The 23,397-nt window shown below is 29.7% G+C and overlaps 3 protein-coding genes across 3 annotated transcripts; 1 reads left to right on the top strand and 2 right to left on the bottom strand.

Annotated features, from left to right (window-relative positions):
- Positions 1-4,308: 4,308 nt before the first annotated feature.
- On the bottom strand, positions 4,309-6,497 carry LOC137830361 (B3 domain-containing protein At5g06250). Its single transcript, XM_068637650.2, has 2 exons — positions 5,489-6,497; positions 4,309-4,697 (listed from the first exon to the last, which is right to left on the bottom strand). The coding sequence occupies exons 1-2, from the start codon at positions 6,264-6,266 to the stop codon at positions 4,414-4,416; spliced, it is 1,062 nt and encodes a 353-aa protein (XP_068493751.2). The 5' UTR covers positions 6,267-6,497; the 3' UTR covers positions 4,309-4,413.
- A 12,515-nt stretch (positions 6,498-19,012) lies between these two features.
- LOC137830362 (small ribosomal subunit protein eS17) lies at positions 19,013-19,681 on the top strand. The gene has a single exon (XM_068637651.2). The coding sequence runs from the start codon at positions 19,111-19,113 to the stop codon at positions 19,531-19,533; it is 423 nt and encodes a 140-aa protein (XP_068493752.2). The 5' UTR covers positions 19,013-19,110; the 3' UTR covers positions 19,534-19,681.
- A 2,204-nt stretch (positions 19,682-21,885) lies between these two features.
- Positions 21,886-22,299, bottom strand: LOC150026003 (bric-a-brac protein). Its single transcript, XM_090305207.1, has one exon. It carries the CDS (start codon positions 22,253-22,255, stop codon positions 22,070-22,072), a length of 186 nt encoding a protein of 61 aa, XP_090161333.1. The 5' UTR covers positions 22,256-22,299; the 3' UTR covers positions 21,886-22,069.
- Between the last annotated feature and the right edge of the window lie 1,098 nt (positions 22,300-23,397).

Below are 23,397 nucleotides of genomic sequence, written 5' to 3' on the forward strand. Positions count from 1 at the left end.
TATCCATTTAATAGTTTTTCTTTATCCTAGTAAAAAAATCCAAGAAATGCATGCAATTTTGTGATTTTTGAGTAGTAATTATAAAAGGTGTAGTACCTCCTTTTTCACAATTACTACAAGAGATATTAAGGACAACAATAAATATACTATTTTTAAAAAAAATATTGAAATAACTCACTTTTTCTATAAATATATTATTATGAAGTTAAAAAAAATTGATTTGAGGATATAAAAAATAATTATAGTCATCATGAGAAAGATGAAAACATCAATTTGATTTTTTTTTTATTTCCTTAAAACTACAGCTATATACCATTAAAAAGTATATCATTATCATTTATTTAACTATTTGTGATGATGTATTATCAGTAAATACCACAAAATTATTTTTTTTACTTTTCAAAATAAATCTCTTTAAGAAATGTAAGTAAAAATCAAACAATATTTTCGATCTCAGGACAAAAACTAATTTTATAAAATTAGTTAATTGGATTAATGTTATTAATCTTTCAATATGTTTTTCCTAAAATGTTCTTTTTATAAAACAAAAAATACATATTATAGTAGTGTAACCAAATATTAAATATTGATTAAAGTTAAAATATTTTTAAAAACATCATTAAATAAAGAAAAATAGTTAAAATTCAATATGTTTAATAATAAAAATGAGAAAAGAGGTAAATCCAACTATATATATTTATTATATTAAATCTTATGTCTTTTTTTTTCTGTTATGACTTCTAATTTTTTTTTAGAATTTTTACTTTGCAAGATTGAATCTTAAAAAAAATTATTAATAAGAAAGAATATATAAATAAATAAAAATCATACGACAAAAATTTTCATTCAAAATTATCATTACAATGAAATAGAAACCAATTTTTAAAAACTAAAATAATTAGTTGCAATAGTAACTAAATTAGAAACCATTTTAAAATTGGTTTCTAAATTAGTTTCTATTATTGTTAAATAGTTTCTAAATTGATATCTAATTAGCAACCAAGGTTTTAAAGACCAAATTTAGAAACTAAATAATTGGTTGCTAATTAGATACCAATTTAGAAACTATTTAACAGTAATAGAAACTAATTTAGAAACCACTTTTTTATTTAGTTTCTAAAATGGTCTTTAATTTAGTTACTATTACAACTAATTATTTTGGTCAATAAAAATTAGTTTCTATTTCATGATTTTCTTGTAGTGTATCATAAATTTACCAATTTTTTCTTCATATTTTACTTCAACATTATCTCCTTCGTAATTAGAACATTAAACTTCATTCGTAACACAAATAGTTTAAGTTTAAATTTACCTACTAGACATTTGTCTCTATTTGGTATCTTCATCTTTGTTTCTTTAACATTTTTTTTAAGCATCAATTAACAGAATTACCAATTGAGTTGAAAAGGAAAATGAAGGAGGTGGTTTTGACCCCATGGTAGGAATGAAAAAAGGTAAAAAATGAAATATGTGATTAAGTAATGTTGAAAGGAGCTTTGTTTGCTGGAATTATTGGTGAAAGTGAGGCATGATATTGTGCACATGTATGGATGTGACTTGAGGTATTGCAGAAAAAAAGTGAAGAAGAGACACAAGTTGCTCCATCCATTTTGGTGTTTTCTATCATATCATATCATCACCTCCATCAACTCAACTCAACTCAACTCCATCACTCCAACCATACCTTCCCACACACACACACAGAAACAAACACATTAATTACCACGAACCCTCCTATAAAACTAAATAAAAAATAAAATCTTCAGGCAGAATCTGAACAGTGCCAAATAGATTCCCCATTTCTCATTGTTGATTTGTGCATGACTTTAATTCTCCATTTGGTGGCAGTTGCCTGACGCCACACACTTCTCTGAATGGGTCCTACGCTACTACCTTCCCATTCCCATGCCTTACTCTCTCTGTCTCACTCTCTCTGTCTCTGCTCTTTTTTCCCACTGCCACAACTTACTTCTCACTTACCCTCCTTTGCCTTTACTTAACACTCTCTTGTGAAAGTTTGGTATGAAAATCGGGGATTTCATTTCTTCCCTCACCCTCTCTTGTGAAAACTTTTCTTACATTTCTTTCTCATCATAATCATCATCATCATTTTTCTTTCCAATTGGTAAGGCCTAACTGACACACTGCCCTTCTTAATTAGGTCAACTCACGGATGTCACATCCACATATCTTTATCCTCGGCTATTTCTTATCTGCTTCACACCCTGTTGCAATCACACACATCCACACATCACCTCCTTCAATGCTCATCATATTCTTTCTCTTTTCCACTTCTTATTATATCAGTCAATTATTTCTCCTCATTCTGCACCAATCTCTACAACACATACTTTTCTGAAAAATTCATTCATTTCTATAAATATATTCACTTATAAAAAACCATGTTAATGTTTTGATTCCGAAAAGATATAAAACACTTGGGAGTGATTTGAAGTGGGAGGAATAATAATAGGGTTTCCCAGAATTGAAAGGCTTTTTCAAACCTAGATATATAATTTACTATCATATGCAACAAACTTTGTTGAAATTGTTTGGGGAAAGTTTTAATAACTATAGTTGGAAAAGGTAGTACTATTTTTTGAAGATTATTCATTATGGTAAGTGATGATGCTTAATTACAACGCCTAAGAACCCCCCACAGTGCACATACATGGAAGTTTTTGTTACCAAAAACACTACAGGTTATGGAACAAAAACGGAATTCACATCAGATTGAACTTGTTACTGGGAATTTGTTAGAATAATCTATGCTCATCTTCAAGCTTCGTGGACCTGCACCACAACAACACCTCCATTTATATTGATGCACCTCTAGCTTCTGCTCTCGTGACGTTGCGAGAAAGCACAGCCCAAGTTAGTTTCTGGATTCATTTTTGCATAGATCAGTGATTTTGTAACTGATTAAAATTTATGTATATCTACTCCAGAGTGTTTTCGTTTATCTGTTTTAGGAGTTAAGAACATTCCATTATTAAGTTTGATTATTAGTTTGTGTGTTATTCTTTTTAATGTCAAATAATATCGTGATTAAATGAAATATTTATTGAAATACATGTTATAATCAGTTCTTTAAAATAACTTATGTAATTTGTAACAAATATTATATCAATTATGTTAAAAGAACCAATATAATGTGTTTTTTTGACATCATTAAGTGGCTTGCAAAAAAACACAGTTTTCATAGATTTTGAACATGATCGGTGTAATATCCTAAGTACTTACATTAGCTTAATAATTTATATAAAAAATGGCACATTTATTATATATTTGTAATATATAATAAAATAATATCAATATTAACAAATAACGAATGTTAAATGTCAATTTTGTATCCATATTAATTGAAGAAAAGAAAAACTCGTACAGAAAAATTACATATTATAAAACGGGTTTCCATATTTGCAGCTCAATTGGACCTTAATAGAAAAAGTGACGGTCATCACTCTCAAATTGGTAAAGAGTGAAAGCCAAATTTTTTTTTTTTGGCTCAGGAAATAAAAGAAATTTTATTAAAAGAGAGAAAAAGTGGTGCAAGATGATACCACAAACCTGAGAAAGAGCTAAGTTTACATGTCGGGTAGAAGGAAACCATCACTTCCCATCCTTTTTAATCTACCAAAATCTATTAATAGACTCAAGGTATTAAAATCTTAATTTTGAAGTGAAGGAGCATGAATCATAAAACTCATTACTACTTGTAAAAATTAAACGGATAATATTATTAACTTAGTTAAGCCCAAACAATTAAAGTGATTAGAGGACATGCTCCAAAACCTAAAACGGAGAAGGAAAAGTTTTCTTCTTCGAACTTCATCTTCAAACTTAATTAACCAATCATTATATTAATTACTCCATTACATTTTTTTTTTATCAGCAATTACTCCATTACATTATACATACTGAAATAAAGAACTACAAGAGTAGTAGAACTGAAATAGCTTCATCCAAACCAATTCATTTAATTATGAAAATTGACAAGTAGTCATTTAATTATGAAAATTGACAAGTAGTTTCTCTCCCCACAAGTTCATAAACTCCTTGGTCGTGTTCAATTTGCATCATCTCTGACGTATTTAAGAAATTAACAAAAATATAGATTTAGATAAAAACAAGGTTTTTGTGTATATAGGATTAAATTTTCGAAGATAAAAGTTGAAGAGAAAGGCAGTACTAAAAATCCGATGAATATGGTTGAAGTGTAGGTAGTTAATTTAATATTCCTTTGCCTGAAATGAAGTGGCATGGGCGCCATAAAGCGATGGAAGAAAGAAGTTGCAGTTGCGTGCATGAAGCAGAAGAGAGATGATATATATTAATTAATGAAGTGGATACATATATCTTAGAGTAGAGAAAGAGAAAAAGAAAAAGAAAAAGAAAAGGGAATGCATATATTTAGTAGTAGTAGTATGGTTGGTGACGTAGGATTTGATGAGGTTGAGGTTGAGGGGGGTGGGGATGGTAGAAATGGTGAGGGTTTTGTGTGCCCTGTGTGGAGGGCATGTTGGTACTATTGTAGGAGCATTCAAGTGTGGAGGGTCCAGAATCATCTTCAGCTTCGCATTCCATGTTCACCCCAAACAGCCTAAGTACTCTTGAACTAGAACTTGAACTCGAACTCCCACTCCCACTCTTTCCCACTGCTCTCCTCCTTTCCCTCTGACCTTCGGACCCTCTTCCTGTAACATTGCAACACGTCCATCAAATTAACCATTCACTTCATTATATCAATCTTATTCACACACCCATCTTTATGCCAAAAACCTCTTTTTCCTTTTTCTTTTTTCAAACATATACACTATCCGCGCGTATCCTTCACGTCCCTTTCACCAATCTAAACAAATTATTCCCCTCCTCGCAAATCCCAATATAAAACCACATTTCTCCCAATTAAATTGGAACCTAAACTTCACGCACTTCCACAACAATCTTATTATTTCATCATCTTCTCCTTTTTTTTATTTATTTCACTCAAACAACTCATTCATTCAAAGAATACTCTAATCAAGGAAATCCCTAAGCAAAACCCACTATTATTTATATGCCAGGGATGAATTCAATTTACATTCTTTCTTCACTTCTAATACTATCTTACTTCTTTATTTTGTTTCATGTTTCGGTGTAAAATGTTTTGTTTTTTTCACAATATTAATCAAGTATTAAATGTTGTTTACCGTATATTTATCATTCATTAAAATAACGTCACAGATTATATAAGAAAGATAAAAAAAAAAATGTGTTGGAAAAGAAGATAATATTTTTAAAAAAATTTAAATCTCATTATATAGTATTTCTTCGGCAAAACCTGAAGGGGATGAGAAAAAGTATTAAAAAAAACTAAAATTGGTGAGAGTGAAGAAAGCAAAGATAAACACAAACGTTGATTAATTATTAATTTTCCAGAGTAGAAAAATAGGAAGAAATTAAAGAGATAATTAATTATTTATTTGTGTTGAAGAGATAGAGCAACCTGCATGAAGACAGTCGTATTGGTATGGCAAGGGCTGATGGTTATGCAGGTGCTGCTGATGCGTAGGATAAGGATGCGCAGAATAGAACCCTCTGGTCCACCCGAGACCACCTCCAGTAGCCGCAGCAGCCTCATTCTTACTATTCCCATTGCCACTCTTCCCGTGCCCCACCGCCCTGCTGCTAACGTGCACCGGCGAGGTCTCGCCGTGTCGCCGGCGCCTCCATCCGATGAAGAGGCGGTGAGCGTCGGCGCGGTGGCGCTCGAACAAGACGACGTCGCCGGTGTCGAGGCGCTTGTCCTTGACATAGCGGCTCCACCCTTTGGTGAGCACGTAGCTCTGGCTGCTGTTCCAGTAGGAGTAGCGAAACCGCCAGCACTTACCCGACTCGTCCTCGAAACTCAATAGCAGCCCCTTGCACTCGCCCGAGTCGCCGCCACCGCCACCACTGAGCGGGAAGTACTTCTCGGCGTGCTGCTTGGGGATTACGAGGCGGTTGAGCTTCCCCACGTCGCTTGGAGTCAGAGGCTTCTCGAACATGGGTTCCTTCTCGTCCTCAGTTTCTTCTTGCTGTGTAGTGGTTGTTGTTCGGTCCTCTTCCTCGTCTTCCTCTACGTCATCGTTTTGGTTGTTGAGGTTGAGACACAGAGGGTCTGCAGAGGGCCAGGAAGTGGAGGAGGGGTTTGGGGTTGGTTCCATTAGGATGGGTTGTTGCTGTTGTTGGGGCCACCACAGTGCTGTTTCGGGAAGGTCCATGGAGTAGTGGTTTATCGACATTTTCTACGTTTTTCACTTCTCTCTCCAGTGAGAGAGAAAAGGTGGATGGGGAATTGAGGATTTTGCGAGAAGGAGAAAGAGAGAAAAAGAAGGGTTTTGAAAGAGGCGTGATGATTATGGTTTGATGTGAGAACTGTGGGAACTATTTGATGGAGCTAGCAAGGCAAGATGTGACGAAGAGAGAGAAACACAAAACATGTACTCCTGAAACAAAGAAAGATCAATTATCTTAGTTTTTTTTTCAATTTTTCTAACATTAAATATACAATAATTGGACAAAAATATCCTCTTTCAAGAAAGACAACTTTTTGTTTACTTATTATTTCCAATTAAAAAGCGCAAAAAAGTTAAATTCTCAATATAAATTTTATTTATAAAACTGGACATGTCATCTCAAATTTTTTAAATCTGTATTTACTTTAAACCAATACTTATTCTTTTTTATTTCAGTAAATTCTGAAAATACCCCGCCATACACGTAATACTTATTGGTTTAAGTTACGTGCGAAATGCGTTACTGCATCGAAAAAGTACATCACATTTTTTTTATTCAGAAAGTACATTACAATATCCCGACGAAGGATCGACAATGATAACTTATTTTCCATTAAATAGTAAATATTCTTCTTGACAACTATTTATAGTCCTTTTTTTGTTTTATATCTTTAGACACGTATTTTTAAATTAATGAAAACAACATTTTTGACTTTCTATATGTTTATCACTGTAAATCCATAGTTTTGAAGGAGTAATGAGTTTGTGAAATTTGTGTGAGTGGTGATAGTAGTCTTAGTTATAGTAGTACGTGAGCATAGTGAGATTATTATAAAAGTGAATTATTGCTGAATTGGGGCGAACATTTATGTCTATGAATGGTGAGAAAGAAAAAGAGATTGTAGAGGTGGGTAATTTCGTGGAATTAGGGACATCCCATGTTACTAAATTGGCAAACAAATCAAGTATAAAAAAAAAAGATGGGTTCCTTCCTCTTCTTCATTCCCAGACTAAGTAATCATCATAATCTCAATATGCTCCCTCACTCTCCAATGCTTCTTTTTTTTTTCTCTCAATCCCATGCCGGCCTAGTTAGTTACCTATTACTCTTTACTCATTTAATTATTTCTACACCGAATTCCATTTTCCCTCAATTTCATTAAACACTGTTCACTTTATTTCATTATCACTTCATCACTGACGCAAAAGTGCTGACTAAAAAAGTAGTAACAACACAGTTCTTAACTCAAATCACGATAAAGGGACACTGAAAATGGTAAACTGTTTTCTGTAATTTTTTCACAAAAGTTTTCCAGGTTTCATTTCTTAAATTAGAACAGTTCTAATGTAGTTTTGCAGGAGCTATTTTAAGCAACTTGGAATAATATCAGAGTGGAATAATGAATTCTGATTCTTCACAGAAATACCTACAACCTTCTTTGTTTACCTGTCATGAGTTTTCAGGGTTTTTTTCTTGTGTGTGTGAGTAAATGGATTACAGGACAGAATTAATGAAGTAAAATAAAGTTAAGAATTGAAGTCATGATCTAAAAAAACGTTTGGACATAAATGAGTGAATGGTGTGGTGAGAACAAAAGAGAGATAGAGACTCATTGAATTCTGGTTTTGAAGATGCTCTTGCTTTAAATATAATTATTATATGTTTGTTTGAGAAGTGAAGGAAGCTCGTGAATTTGAAGTTTTGGGGTGAGGTAAAAATGTAAAACATATTAAAATTGAGTGTGATGTGTTTGTGGTTGAGATGGATGAAAGGGTGGGCGTTTGATGAAGTGGTCCATGTCCTCTCCCTTTGGTTTTTGTATCCTTATGATGGGCATGTGTGTGCGCAGATATAGGTGTAATCAACTCATTCAGGTATATAAAAAAATGTGGCATTATGCTGAGATGAGAAAGAGTGCATTATTTGTGTTAGGGCAGTCCTAGTTTTGAATGATATTAGGAAGTTCTGAAAATGAGTTTTGGAGGAAAAAAGAAGGAGAAAATGAATGAGGATTGGGTTCCCAATAAACGCAGATGGGATAAGATTTGTCCAATAAGAGAAGACAGAAAAAGGGTGTTTGAATCCTCTCCTCACACTTGAATCTCTCTCTCAAACCAACACATACACACTCTATTTGTTTACTCATTCCGGTCCCTTGGCTGTCTACCCCATGCACCCCTTCTATTAAAATATACTTGTATTGCATCATATTTATTGGCTTCTTTAGTTAGATTGCGTCTTTTCCATGACTCCAAGACAAAACTCACCTCAATTTCCAGGTAGATTCAGACACCCTTTTCTGCTCCACCAAAGGTTGAACTGTGTGCTGTTTTAGTTTAAGTACATCTTAGAGTCACGCCCATAATTATAGACCCTCCTTTGGCCTTTTCTTATGTATATTTCCCTTCATTGTTAATTAATTCTCTAATACAAACAACCATCACTGTCTCATCTTACTCCAGGTATATATATACACGCTCCATAATCTCGTTCACATCATCACCCTTTGGATCTGACGCTCCACAACACACCAACAAAAATATCTTATCACACACACATGGACTGCAATTAATTCCCAGAAGCTGGAAACTTGAAAATTGCACTTGCAGGCTCTGCAAATGATGAGATCGACTCTCTTACATCTAAATGCCGAAACCTGGAATTTTATTTTACTGGCGCAAAGATGTTGTTTGGCCTACTGCAGGAATTCTTAAATATGAAGGAAGACACAGGCTGGGGTGGTGAGGAATCTGCATGCCATCTTCTTGTTTATTTCAGGGAAGAGATGGAGAACAAGACAAAGTTAATCAGATATTTAAGGAAACTAGGTTAGGCACTCCAAGAGACAAACCAAAACACTCATAATAATAATAATAATAATTAATACATACATACATATATACAGAATCTTTAACATTTTCCATTTCTGGGGATTCCTCTTTCCCCAAGTAAAATTCCACACCAACTTGTTTTGATAATTGTGTTCATGAATATTTACATATTTTGCATTTCTCTTTCTAGTACAATCTTATAGGTTAAACTTATTATATGAGAAGTGAAACTCACAAAATATTTTGTAAAACATATTAAACATCAAAAACTGATAAAAGCATTCAAAGTTTGATTGGAAAAAGAACATGAATAATAATATTATAAGTATATTTAAAAAGTGCACTAAAAAGTATGCTATTAAGAATCGTTTTGAAGTGATTTGGAGGATCGAAGCAAGAGAACATGGTTTTGTCATAGAGATGCGATGATTGGTTTTACTATAGACTGTCTTTTGTATGAGATCAGAGAAACCGTTCCAGATTGTAATTTGCAACAGTTCATTGAAGCATTGATGTATTCCAAAAACAACTTGTTAACAAAAGGCCAAGAACGATGTACGTAATCTATTATCTTTGATACGCATCTTGCACCAGTTTATCGCACTCCGAGACTAATAAACAACAACAGCTACTCACCTCAAAACAAATCTAGTTCATTTTTAAATTACAAAACAAAATTATTAACCATATAAAAAAACTCGAGTTCATTCTTTGACCAGTCTTGATGGACACACCATGCATATGCCATTAGAATTTCAGATTATCAAATTTCAAAACATTAGAATAAATTAAAAGCACCTGTGGGCAAAAGGGTAAGGCAATTAGTTGGGGGCGATCTCACTTATAGAAATTATTAATATTAATGATTATAAATATAGAAATATGTTAACAAAAGCATTGCATTGCATGTGGTCCTTTCCAAGTTATTTATATGTATGTGACCCTAAACCTCCAACAAAAGCAGTAAAGCAGATTGAAAGGTATAGTCACAACCAAACGAAATGTGAAACTAGAAATTAAAGTTGATGCCAAGTTTCAATAAAATTTGGCTCACGCAATTCCAATTTGGTGCAATTGTTCCTTGACGATAATTAATTAGTGGGGACCATAGTCCTTATTAAGTGTATATACACAGAGTTGAGCTATAGTTGTTGTCGTTGTTGATGGACCATTAACTTTGGTAATAGTGCAGCAGAAATGCAAAGTGGACGATATGTTAGACTTTGATTACATATGTAGGGACTGAAGTGGCACTGACCTTTTCATTGTCTTTGGAGATTAATCATGATTCTTATGAACGTGATTAGTTCCAGGAGGGTCGGGTTTAACTAGCCAGCTAGATAGATTGGATTTCATTTATTGGAAGACCACGAGGAAAGTGGGGGCGAACCTAGCCAATGGAGCAATTAATCAAATACACTCCAAGTATTTCTAATTTGACCAATACCCACGAGTGAAACCATAAAGTTGCATTGCATTTCTGCACGCCAAATGTCAGGGCAATCAACACTCCCACATTTCAACAAAGCTATGTACATTAATAAAACAAGGAACATTGCTTTGGGAGGTTTTGAAAGGTTTTCAAGGAATAAAGTTTATGGATGAGGTATCAGATCCCAAATCCACTAGATAGATAAAGACATCTTAGATGTATTGGTTTTATAAGTGTGAGTTAGACTTAAAATTTATTTCTTAATATGGTATCATAGTCATCTAGAGTTTATCCTAACTAGAGTTTGTTGGACTTATGAGACCACCAACTATCAGACTCTTACATCATATCATCCATAAATATATAGTCTCACACACGAGTTGGTAAGTCTCAGTATGAGAGATGTGTTGGAGAATCCACATCAATTAGAGATGAAAACATTTCATAGTATATAAGTGAGTGCAAATCTCATCTTATGAGTCGGTTTTATAAGTTTGAGTTAGAGTTAGTGAGTTAATTTTATAAAATCGAGTTAAACTTAAAATTCACTTTTTAAAGAAAATTTTATCTATCAAATTTTTTCTTAACAATATTTATAAGTTTTTGAGTATTTGATAATAAAGTTAAATAATATAAAATATATTTAATTTTAAATAAGTACTTCAATACTGACTTTCATTCTTAGTTCACTAATTTATTATTTGAGTTTTTAATAAATAATCGTATGTAGTTTTAATATCGATAAAATTGGCATATGTTAATATGAGTATGTTGAAGGTGGACATACACATAAGCCCTCAAACTTTAAATTCAATTAATTATTTTATATAAGAAAGTGGACTATTACCTTTCCATTTTAAGGATGAATGAGTTGAATTAAGTCGATTTATCACGGATTGATTTGTTGAGAGCAGAGTTTTTACGACTGTTTTATTAAGGCTAAACTTTTATGAAAGTTTTAATTATTTGTTTTAATATAAATGTTGTAGTTAAGAGGGATGTCTCTCAATTAGAGCATTTAGTTGAAATCGGTTAAACTCTGAGATTGTCGTATTCTTGCAAGCTTCATGGATTGACTCAAAGAAAATGAGGGGTTCCACCTACAGAAGATACTCTGATGCTCAAGTAAGTAAAGAGCAATATAGTGAGTATAATGTAAAATATGAATTGGAATTACTTCCTCTGGATTGTTGTTATGTGTCCGAGTTGTTCTTTGAGTCGTTATGAGTTGTTGCATGTTGTCTTTATCCGGTCATCTTTAATTAGTTGTTTTATTTATATTAATATTTAAAAATATGTATACAATAGTTCACTTTATACAACTAGGTAACTAGGTGATGCAATGATTTAAATTATAAATAATCAAAAGATACAAATTTACTTTTATATATTATGTTTAATTTTAAAAATTAAATTTCTTTAAAGTAACTATAAAAATGTTTTACTTTAAAAAGGTAATTGTCAAATTTGATTATCTTGAGTAATATTATCTTATTAATTATTATATTTCTTAATATTGAAATTCAAAATCTAGATATTGTCAAGTGGCAATGAGTGGCTTAATTTGCTGTTAATCCCTTGTCGATCATGAAATGGATGTTTGATTAGGACATATACCCATGATTTTGACTTATGAAAAGTAACACTAATCATGAGTTAACATAATTCTATTGTAGGCATAAAGTCTTTTTCTTTTCTTCTTTTGGTTAATCGTCTTTTTCATACTTGGTTTACATAATTTCAGGATTAAACTCATTTTACTACCCAACTTCGTGAATGCTTTTCACTTTTATTAGTTATCATCAACTTCAATTCAATTCAAAATTCAATACTTTTTTTCTTCTATTGGTTACTACCGAGTTCAATTCAATTCAAAAATGTTATTTTATTGATTCTGTATTTTTTAATTTAATTTCTAATAATATTGATTTAGTTGACATTTTTTTTTTCTTTCTCAAACAATATCTATATTAATTGACATTGGGTGTTAAATCAAATAAACTTATATTTTATAATTTTAACAAAGAAAATAAATTTTGTCAACATAACGTTGAGTCATAATATTATCTTCGCAGATAAATAATATAATAATATCTCCGTGATTATTATAAATATTAAATTTTGAATCATTCCAATATCCGTAAATATCTTAATAATATTAAATGCATACATTATAAATACTACATTAGTGAAATGTGATACATTTTAAATAAGTTGTAAATTGTATCAGTTTTATAAATTTGATCAATTTTCTGAGCACGGATTTAAATTAAAAAAAGTCGGAATTTTTCTTTCTCCACCTACATATATACACTAGAAAAAAAATCATAAAATGAATTAAAGACTATTTTAAAAACTAAAAAAAATATAAAATAGTTTATATTATTGCTAAATGGTTTTTAAATTGGTATCTAATTAGCTACCAAATTTAGAATCTAAATACATGATAGTTAAAACCTTATAGTTAATTAAATACCAATTTAGAAATTATTTATCAATAATAGAAACTCAATTTAGAAACCAAAATTGTTAGTTTCTAAAATTGTCTTTAATTTAGTCACTATAACAACTAATTATTTTTTGTCTCTAAAATTGATTTCTATTTCATGATTTTCTTGTAGTGATATCCAATATGTGGGATGCACATTCATTACAAGATAATGATATATATATATATATATATATATATATATATATATATAATTAAAAAAATTATGATTATTTCATTTTATATTATTTATATCATTTAGTATTTGTGTTTGGTGTGATCTTTTAATTGAATAATTTTATCCTCGATAAATAAATAAATAAATAATTTATTTAATAAAATAAATAAATTATTTATTTAGTAAAATTAATTAGTTATTTATTTAATAGAATAAATAATGAAATAAATTTTCTTTATTTCAAAATAAATAAACAACTTATTTTTTTTAAAACAACTATAAATTTTTTATATTATTTTTATAATTATATGTATATATTTCTTTTATTTTTTTAATTAATTATTTATATATTTTTTTTTAATGTAATGAAAATGTTAAGTGTTTTGGTAGTATAAAAAATTGTTTTCCTTTCTTTGTGTATGAGGAAAACATAGTTATATTGTAGTGTAATTAATTTCTAAAGTGTAGTAGATGTGACGTAGAAATGAATTGAAATCATGATTTTGAGAGGGTTAATTACATTTCTTAATTTCAATGGTAGGCATGATTCCACTATGAAAGAGGGTGTAAATAGTTAATGTTAGGAAAGAGGGGGAAATAGTACATGTGTGTGACCAAAATATGTTACATCAACTTTAACTAATTAAATATTCACCAGAGTATATAAGACCTAGGGCATATTAGTTTCTAAACATATCTTTTTTATCGAAGCTGTTATAGCTTGTGAGTTTTATGTTGTGTTTAATATATTATATACCAAATGAAAGTAAATTAAAGCAACACTATAACATATATAAATATTAAATAAGGAAGAGATATAAAAAGAAGCTTTATAATGGAACTATTTTAGTAATAAATCACTAAATAAAGATTAATTTTAACCGTGTTTCACGTGATATTTGGGATCAAAAACTACCAACTTTCAATTTTTTTTAAAATTATATTTTTACAATCACCAAAATTAAAAAACAGACTAAAAATATATTTAAACCTAAAAATATAATAAGAATGCATAATATTCTATATAAAAACATTAACTTTTAATTTATTAACCTTCGTTATAAGGATATTAATGATTAGAAAATAAAAGGAGTGGGAAAATAAATTAAAGCATTACTTTTGTTTTTCACATTAAGAAAAATACAATAATTTTCGTACATGTTATCAGTAATTATATAATAGATTATACATATAAATAAATAAATAAATAAAATTATTACTTTTTAAATAAATTATTTATATATTTTATTATTTTAAAATATAACTTTTAATTTTCTATTTTTGTTTTAAAAGCTGGAATCTAATTTTTAAAAAGTTATATTTTGTATTAAATTATTTAAAAAAGTTAATTTTATAAAATATGTTATTACATAATTAAATTTATTTGATACCATCAATTACATTCATTACAATTTTTTTTACTCATTTTTTATTCCTCTTTCTATTAATAACAATTTTATGTGACCTTTCACTCTCTTCTTCTCCCTTTCTTAGGTTTTCCAAATCTATATTTCACCCTACAAAGCAAGCTAGTCTTGAATGAAGACAACTGAATATCTGGCATAATGGAGTCACACACACCTCCAAATATCTAACGCATGCAAACTATAACCAAAAACCCTACCCTATACCTATACCTATACCAACAACCAAACAAACAAATATACATAATATAAATAAATAGATAACTTTAGGTTATAAATTTAAATTAGGAAAAAAATCAATTTAACTTTATAATATATAATAAAAAAATATATTTAAATCATTTATAAATTACTTTGTTGGAATTTTCTCGTATATTTTTTACTTTTTAAATCCTTATGGAGTGGTCCAAAACCAGATGACTTAACTGGGACAATACTTTGTGCGGTGGTGAAACGGTGTTATTGTTACTTAAAATATGTACAGTGAAGCCTCTGAAAACGGTGAAAAAATAACAGTGGGTGGCGAAACAGCTTATATATAGAACAAAAGGGCCATGTGTGTGGTGGTGTCGTGAATAAATGTGGACAAAATTAGGCGCCGTACTTTACTTTAATCTTGTTGTTATTAGCTAATTAAAATTCCAGTTTTATTTAATAATTCATGTAACAAAAGTTGACGTTGATGATTTTAGCTAGAGATAGAGAAGAGGTTAATAAATAATAATAATAATAAAATATTAAGATGTAGGTGAATTTTGTGAAATAAATAAGCATGTTGGTGAATTAAATGTGTACAACAAGTAAAAGGGGAAGAAGGCACGCGGAGTGGTGGTGGTGGAGGTAGGGCTAGCCTAAAAGGGGCCCACAAAATCAATGCATGTGGTTTTGGGGCCTACTGGATCAGAAGCCCAAAGTGGTACTATTTTAACCTCCTCCTTTCCTTTCTTCCCCTTTGTCAACAGTCCTTGTTCTTCACTGTTCTGTTGTTGTTGCAGTGGCATGCCTATTTCTCAATTCTCATATCTTCTGATGGCACAACAAAAGGGTCACAGAGAATGGTGATGGAATCGGGTAAGGAGCACGTGGCATGTGATTACTGTGCCTTTATAGGGTAGGATAATAGGGGTGAATCTAGCCTTAGATGTGGGACCATCCCTTCTTCTACAGGGTGGAGGTCTCACAAGGCCCAATACCTTGGCCCACCAACCCAATGCAATCTTTAACACCTTCTTCCCTTTCTATCTTTTCATCGTCTACCAATGAGATAAGGGAACAAATTATTTCTAAATTATTTTTTTTTTCTCAATATCATATGCTAAGCTATACCACAACACACTCTATTTTATTAATAAAAAATTATTAATAAATTCAAATTAAAATTAAATTAATATTAATTAATGAGAAACACGAAACACTAAAATTTCTGATTTTTAATAAACATTTAAATATAAAAAAAATTATAAAATAAGCAAATTTTATTGTCGTCTTAGTAAATTATTTATTTCTTTTTCATTTTGTAAAATATACAAACACTCTTTTTAGTCATTATAAAATAATAATTTTTAGTATTTAATATTCATTTTAAGTTAGATGAATAATTTATTTTGTAAATTTTAAATTATTTTAGAGGTGTCAAATCTCCAACATATTATAGATCACTTGGTATTCATTTGCATTTAATTAGTGTCATATAATACTAAAATTAAAAGTCGTAAATTTCAATTATAAAAAACAAACACAAAATTTTCCTCACACTAAAATGTAATATTCATTTATTGTATGAGTAAAAACATATTTTTTCATATACTTGTGAAAGTTAAGAGAATAAAATTAAGGTATATATATAATGCAAACCAAAACATAAAAGATCACTAATTAACTTAATTTGTTCACTTATTAATTCCAAAAAATTACAACTGCAATTTTTTTGTAAATCAGTTCTTATTATTGAAACAAAAGTTATAGCAAAAAGTATATTTTTAAATTGAAATTTATATGTTTCTAGGTGTACATATTATGAAAAGGATAAAGTTATTAATTATATGTGGGTACAAGAAATTGGAGAGTGGAGACGAAAGAGAAGTCACATTTATGGCCTAACTTTTGAATGGAGTCAATTGGTTGAAGACTCCATAGAAGATTCAACCTATTTTTCTACTCTCTCTATGTCTCTCATCACATCCATTCAAGTTTTCTTTCTATAAATACATTTAAATAAGTTTTATGTAAAAACATATATGTAATAAATATATGACCCATTTTTATTCTTTTGCATTATAATGCATACCTAGCTACATTTTTATATTAAATATGGTTTTTACATATTCATACACAAAGGTTGGTCGAATTGAATCAAGTGAACTATATATATAATTAAAGTAATTATTTTGTGTGGATTCATAAAAGAGAGTGAATGAAAAAATGTCTAAATGCAAAGCAAAAAAGGAAAATTGGGTATGTGACACTTCTTGAGTTGTGTATATATAAAGTTGAGTAGCTTTTTGATCTTGTGCTGGATTGAATATGACTACTGATATAAAATGTGATAAAGTTCATTGAATGCTGAGAAGAACTCAAAAGCCACAACATTATACATTAGTCAAAAAAGCTCTATTGTACAAACTTCGTTTTATGTCTTTTTCTTAGAGTTTTTTTTTTTAAATTGGTATACTTTTTTTTCTTTTTTTAAATTGGTATACTTTTTTTTTATTTTCTTAAAATGGTTAAAACAATTTTTTTTCTAAAAATTGTTATATACATATATGTGTGTTTCCCAAGATTTTTTTTTTACTTTTATTTTCTAATTGTTGTAACCATTTTAGAGACTCAATTATTGATGAAGATAAAAATTAAGTATGCGTGAATGTGTTATTAAGAAATTGCAACGAAGCCGTAAATCTCCAAAATCAAATAATTCATATTCCACACACAAAAAATGAGCAAAAGTATCCCTCACACTTTGTTGAGAGCTTTTTAAATTATTTTAGAATTGAAGTTATTTGACAATGGTGTTAAATAATAACTTATTTTGTTGGCTAAAACTTGAATATAGCATCTAATACATATAAAATATTTGTGCAATTCGCTTTGTTATTTATGCTTTGAAGTGTGGTTTAAATATTTGCAAAAACAAATTTATAAATTATTGCTTGTTGTTTTCATTAAATGTATTTCAAACCATATATTGAATCTGATTATTTTGTAAAATATCAGGTTGCAAACAATCTATTCACTTGAATTTTAAAAAACTTATAAATTCTTCAATGACGTGAATAAACAAATGCTAAGTTTTGATCATTTGAGAAAATTATTGTCACGTTCGACAAAACACATATTTCTCCTATGTTTTAATTTTAATTTGAAAGTTATTAAGTTTAACATACCTAATTAGTAAGCGTTCATATTAAAGGATTTTTTAAAATAAATAAATTATAAATAATTAAAAATAAAGGTTCTAAAATTAATAGAAAATAGTAATTTAATTTATTTATTCAATAAAATTTCGTAAAATGAAAATTTTAATATAGCATTATATTTCTATACAATTTTAGTTTATTTTATCAATATTTATTTGAAATAAAAAAACATAAAAAATTCACTAATATCAAATTAATATTAAATTAAACTTAACTTTGTTTCAACTCAAATAAAAAACCAGAATGATTAAAAATTGTAAGATCAGTCTAAATTAATGTTAAATAAAATAATTATATCCAAATAGTTTTATGTGTGACAATTTTTATTATATTTAATTTTATGATACTTCCTAAATTCGCTCATCTTTTTTTTATAATTTATGTAAAATTACTTATTTTATTTTACATCTTTATGAAATACACATATTCACATATTTTTTTTTATCATTTTACCTCACTCACCCCTCTTTTTGTTTCTCTTCTTCCACCACTATCCCAAATCTTATTTTATTTATTTGAAGAAGTTGCTAAGGTAAATAAAGAGCAGGGTCTAAAAGTGTTAAAGTTGGGCAAAGACTTATTACACTCAACATTTTTGAACCTGCACCAACAAAATTTTCAAATTCCGAAAATGTCTTTTATTTCGAAAATGAAATATGAAATTAAAAATAATACATTTTGAAAAAGTAAATCTAGAAAATCTAGAAGAAATTATTATGTTTGAAAATAATACATTAAAAAGTAAATTTGGAAGAGATTATTGTGTTTCGAAAAAGAGGTCCAGAGTGTATTTTTATATGTACCCTATTTTTAAAGGACATTTTCGTCTTTTTCCCATGAAATTGGGTGCAGTTATATGGTGCAGGAAGTAATTGCCAGAGTGTAGAATGAATTTGGGCTGGTTACAAAGAGGCCCAATGATATTGATTGAAAAGAGACCCAATAATGCCCAATGATTTAAAAGAGACCCAATGATGCGGATAACATTGATAGAAAACCCTAATTAGGTGTGTATAGCGGTTGTTGTTGTCGTCGTCATCATCATCGTCTTTGACAGAGAGAAGGAGTTGAAGGAAGAAAATGGGACGTGTAAGGACGAAGACAGTGAAGAAGTCATCGAGGCAAGTGATAGAGAGGTACTACTCTCGGATGACGCTCGACTTCCACACCAACAAGAAGGTTCTCGAAGAGGTCGCGCTCATCCCCTCAAAGAGGCTTCGTAACAAAATCGCCGGCTTCTCCACCCACCTCATGAAGCGCATTCAGAAGGGTGCTGTTCGCGGAATCTCCCTCAAGCTGCAGGAGGAGGAGCGCGAGCGCCGCATGGACTTCGTCCCCGAGATCTCGGCCATCCGGACCGACCAGATCGAGGTCGACGGTGAGACCCTCGACATGCTCGCCGCCCTCGGAATGTCTGAAATCCCCGGCGTCGTCAAGGTCGATCCTGTCCCTGTACAGGCGCCGCTTACCTTCGGCCGTGGCGCCGGTGGAAGGAGGTTTTAATTCCCACCGCCGTCATTTCGGTTTTGAGATTTTTTTCGTGTTGTTAATTAGATGACTAATTTACATTTCTGTAGTTTCTTTAGTTGAGTTTTGGATGCTTGGAATCGTTAAACTTATTAATGGAATGGAGTTTTTTTGGTGTTGCTTATGATTTCTATCTTGATAGTGTTTTAATTGTTTGAAGTGGTTGGCCAATGACTATGTTTGATTTCTGCGCTAAAACGATGGTAGAGTTTGTCATAGAGTTTATTTCAACACTCCTTTTAATTTCTGCGCTAATGAATTTTTTTAATTGATAGGATAAATTGATTGTTGTGCAATATTGATTTTGACTATAAATTGATGGACATTTTGATCTCATTGAATATGAAAGTGCACCTCAATGGTCATCGATTTGACCCCATGAACCCCAACATGTATAAAGCCAATTTTGCAACAGCTAGATATGTGACCCTAAGACCAATTTCTAGATTCCATTCACTCCATCATTGTTTTAAAATATCAACATTATATTGATAATCATAATGCATATATAAATAGATTTCAATTGCTAAGCCCTTAAAGCAATGGTTACAATTGTATGAACAAGAAACTATTTTACTTAATAGTGTAACGCAGGGTCTAAAATATGGATAATCTTTCACAAACCCTAAATAACATTAAATTATATTTAAATAATAACATTAAAGTTTCTTATATTAAAAAAATTGTTCTGATTACCTTGCTTCTTGGAGATGACATTGCTTATGTGAAACTATTTACATAAATCATTTAACTTAAAAAATGATAAATAATAAGTCAAACAATAATTGTTAAATAAAAAAACACACTTAATTTCAATATCTTCGTTTTTCTAAAAATAAATAGCCAAAATATACACTTATTCTAACTTGTGTAAAATAGAAAAGAATAAAAATGATAATAAATCAAAATTTATTTGTTCAAATAATTCTATTTCTTTTTCCACTAAATCTCAAATTTCCTTTTAAGCTTTGTCGTTCAGCTAGAGTCATCTTATGTTGTATTATTGACACTAATAACATCTTCCAAACTTAACACTAGATCAAATAAAATTTCTACTTTTATCTTAGAACTTAGCTACTCCTTATAGAAACACATGCTTAAATCTTTGAACCTTCACCCTACTGTTTATTTACTCCTCATAACTTATATCTATCTAAAACTAAACCTAAACCATGGCACAACTAAATCTAACTTGCCCTTGCTCTACAATTATTAGCTAACTATCCATTTTATTTTATTGAGATTTTGAAACTATTGTTTTCTATTCCTAAAAATATAAGAATGAAATTGATAAGGAATCAATTCATTCGAAAAATAACATCCAATCTTTCCGAGGCAAGAGTCTCAAATTCATCTATAATTTGAGTTTATCAACAAAATCATATCACTTATAATATAATATAAGTAAAAATGATAATCTAAAACAATACTTTCAATTAAATAAATTCACACTTAATAAAATGAAATATATCAAACAAGTTTAAATATTTGTAATTAAGTATTTATTAATATTTTTTTATTAAGTGATTAATTTTTTTATATTTTAATTAATGTTTTAATCATTTAATTTATCTCTTAATTAAGTAATATATTGTTATATTATTCTTACCCTATTAATTGAAGATATACCAATGTTAAACTATATGAAATAGAAAGATGACGTTTTCTCCTTATTTTGTGTGATCTTTCATTACACGTTCTAAGGTGCATTTGCTGAAATAGGTTTTTGCATTTAGTTAGTATCTTTGAAGATTGTTGAAGAGATTTTTGGTTCATATATTGTAACATTTTGCATTTTTGTGATGGTTGTATTATGATATTTATAAGATAATGGAAACATTATACCTAAGATTGAGTAAATTGTTATAATAGGATTTGGTTCAAACAAGTCTAAATAACTTTGTACATATCCTTTCCTCTAATATTTTTTATATTTCTTGTTTTTATTTATGTTTTTAAAAATCACGTTCATTGAATTAATTGCCTTAAATAGAAGTTTTCAAGGTTCGTTAAATAATAAAAAGAGTTTCAAACTAATAATTCACCGTATCTCCTTCTTTTCAATAGATTAATTTGTGTTGATGTAAGATATTATGAATACAATTCATGTTTAAATTTTTCCTTAATTTTCAAGAAAGTTTCCTTCAAAACATTTTTAGAATTTCTTTTGAATTACATTACCTTAAATTATTCAAAAGTTATAATAAAAGTAATTAAAGACGTGTAAATTTCATTTATACACATTCAATTGCGAAAACAAAGTCATCCTTAAAATCATTAACATTAAGCTGTTAAATACGGTATTATTATTATACAAAAATTTATCACTTCATCTAATTTGTAATATAATTTTCATTTATTTAAATTGAAAGTTTTAAAATTGTTTTCCAACAAAAGAATTTGTACAGGAATCATCAAAATTGAGCAAAACGCAAAACTATCCCTACCCAGAATGCATAACAAAGAAAGAACCCTAACGCCAATAATTGGAGTCTGAAACCCTGCATCGGCGTCAATCTCCGTATCGCTTCTTCAGATAATTTCTCATGACTTCCCTGCGAGCCTTCAACCGCTCCTGTTGAGGAGCCACGTTAACAAACGACAAATAAGCTCCCACGCCGAAGAACAAACCGCCGACGATGAATACGCCGCCACTCACAACCACTTGCCTCGCCGTCGGCGGATACAACCACGCCATCGTTGAATTCACTTACTTTTTGTAGTTAAAGGAAGATATTCTTCTGCGCCCAAAAATATACAAACAGCAGAATTTCAATATGGGCTAAGGCCCATTTCAATAACAGGCCAAATCTCGATGAGGCCTGTTCTCCTGCATCCCCCTTATTTTTAAGCTACAGCCCCGTAAAATTAAATTCCAATATTACCCTTATGAAAATAAATTAATTGTGGTGGGCATTGGTGGTGGTGCCAAGTGTTTATTACACTCTTATGAGAGAGTTAGACATATTATATGAAATTTCTGTGATATAAATGTGAATTATTTATTCAAGAGGTAGATGAATGATAGAAGCTTGACACAAAAGATTTATTGAGAAAGTGTCCAAATCATTAGTTTAATGAACATTTTTAAAAGGCTTAAAATTAACACACCTTTATCTAACGCATAGGAGATATAAAATTAATTTAATGTCCATTTTCATGCTCTCAAATAAAGGAGGTGAAAGTTAATCCTACATTTATCATTAGTGAAACGCTTAGCATTAGACGTATGAATCGAAAAAATAGTATAAAAATGTTAGCTTTTTGATATTTTTTAAAAATTGTATATTTTCTTAAAACATACTTAGTGTTAATTTAAACTGTGATAACACCTTCATTTTTTCTAAAAACTAATTTTAATATTTTAAAACTTTACTTGTTTACTTATTATTTTGCCATGAATCACGAAATCGGTCAAAATAACTTTAGTTCACATAGTCAGTTAATTTACATATACTCAAATTAAAATATAAAAGTTTAATAATTGATCATATAATCATATATTACAAAAATAAACCTATACTAACATTTTAAAAACATGATGTCTAAATTAGAAATATTTAAAATAGTGAAACAAAATAAAAGAAAATTATCTTAGCTAGGAAAAAAATTATTAAACCTAAATTTATCCAAGCATGAAGCGGCTGTGCGAAAATATCTTAAATAAGAAAACCATCAGCACGCCACCAAATATGAAATTAAGACAACAAAAAAAGACAGAAAAATTGGATCTGCAAAGTTTATCAAACAAAAGTATCTATAAAACAAATAAATGGGGAGACAGAAGATCACTCTGTCTTGTACCTCTGTTTCAATTCATGGCCTCAAATAGATAATCAT

Source organism: Phaseolus vulgaris, chromosome 7, assembly GCF_051622355.1.
Source record: "Phaseolus vulgaris cultivar YP4 chromosome 7, ASM5162235v1, whole genome shotgun sequence".
Lineage (NCBI taxonomy): Eukaryota > Viridiplantae > Streptophyta > Magnoliopsida > Fabales > Fabaceae > Phaseolus > Phaseolus vulgaris.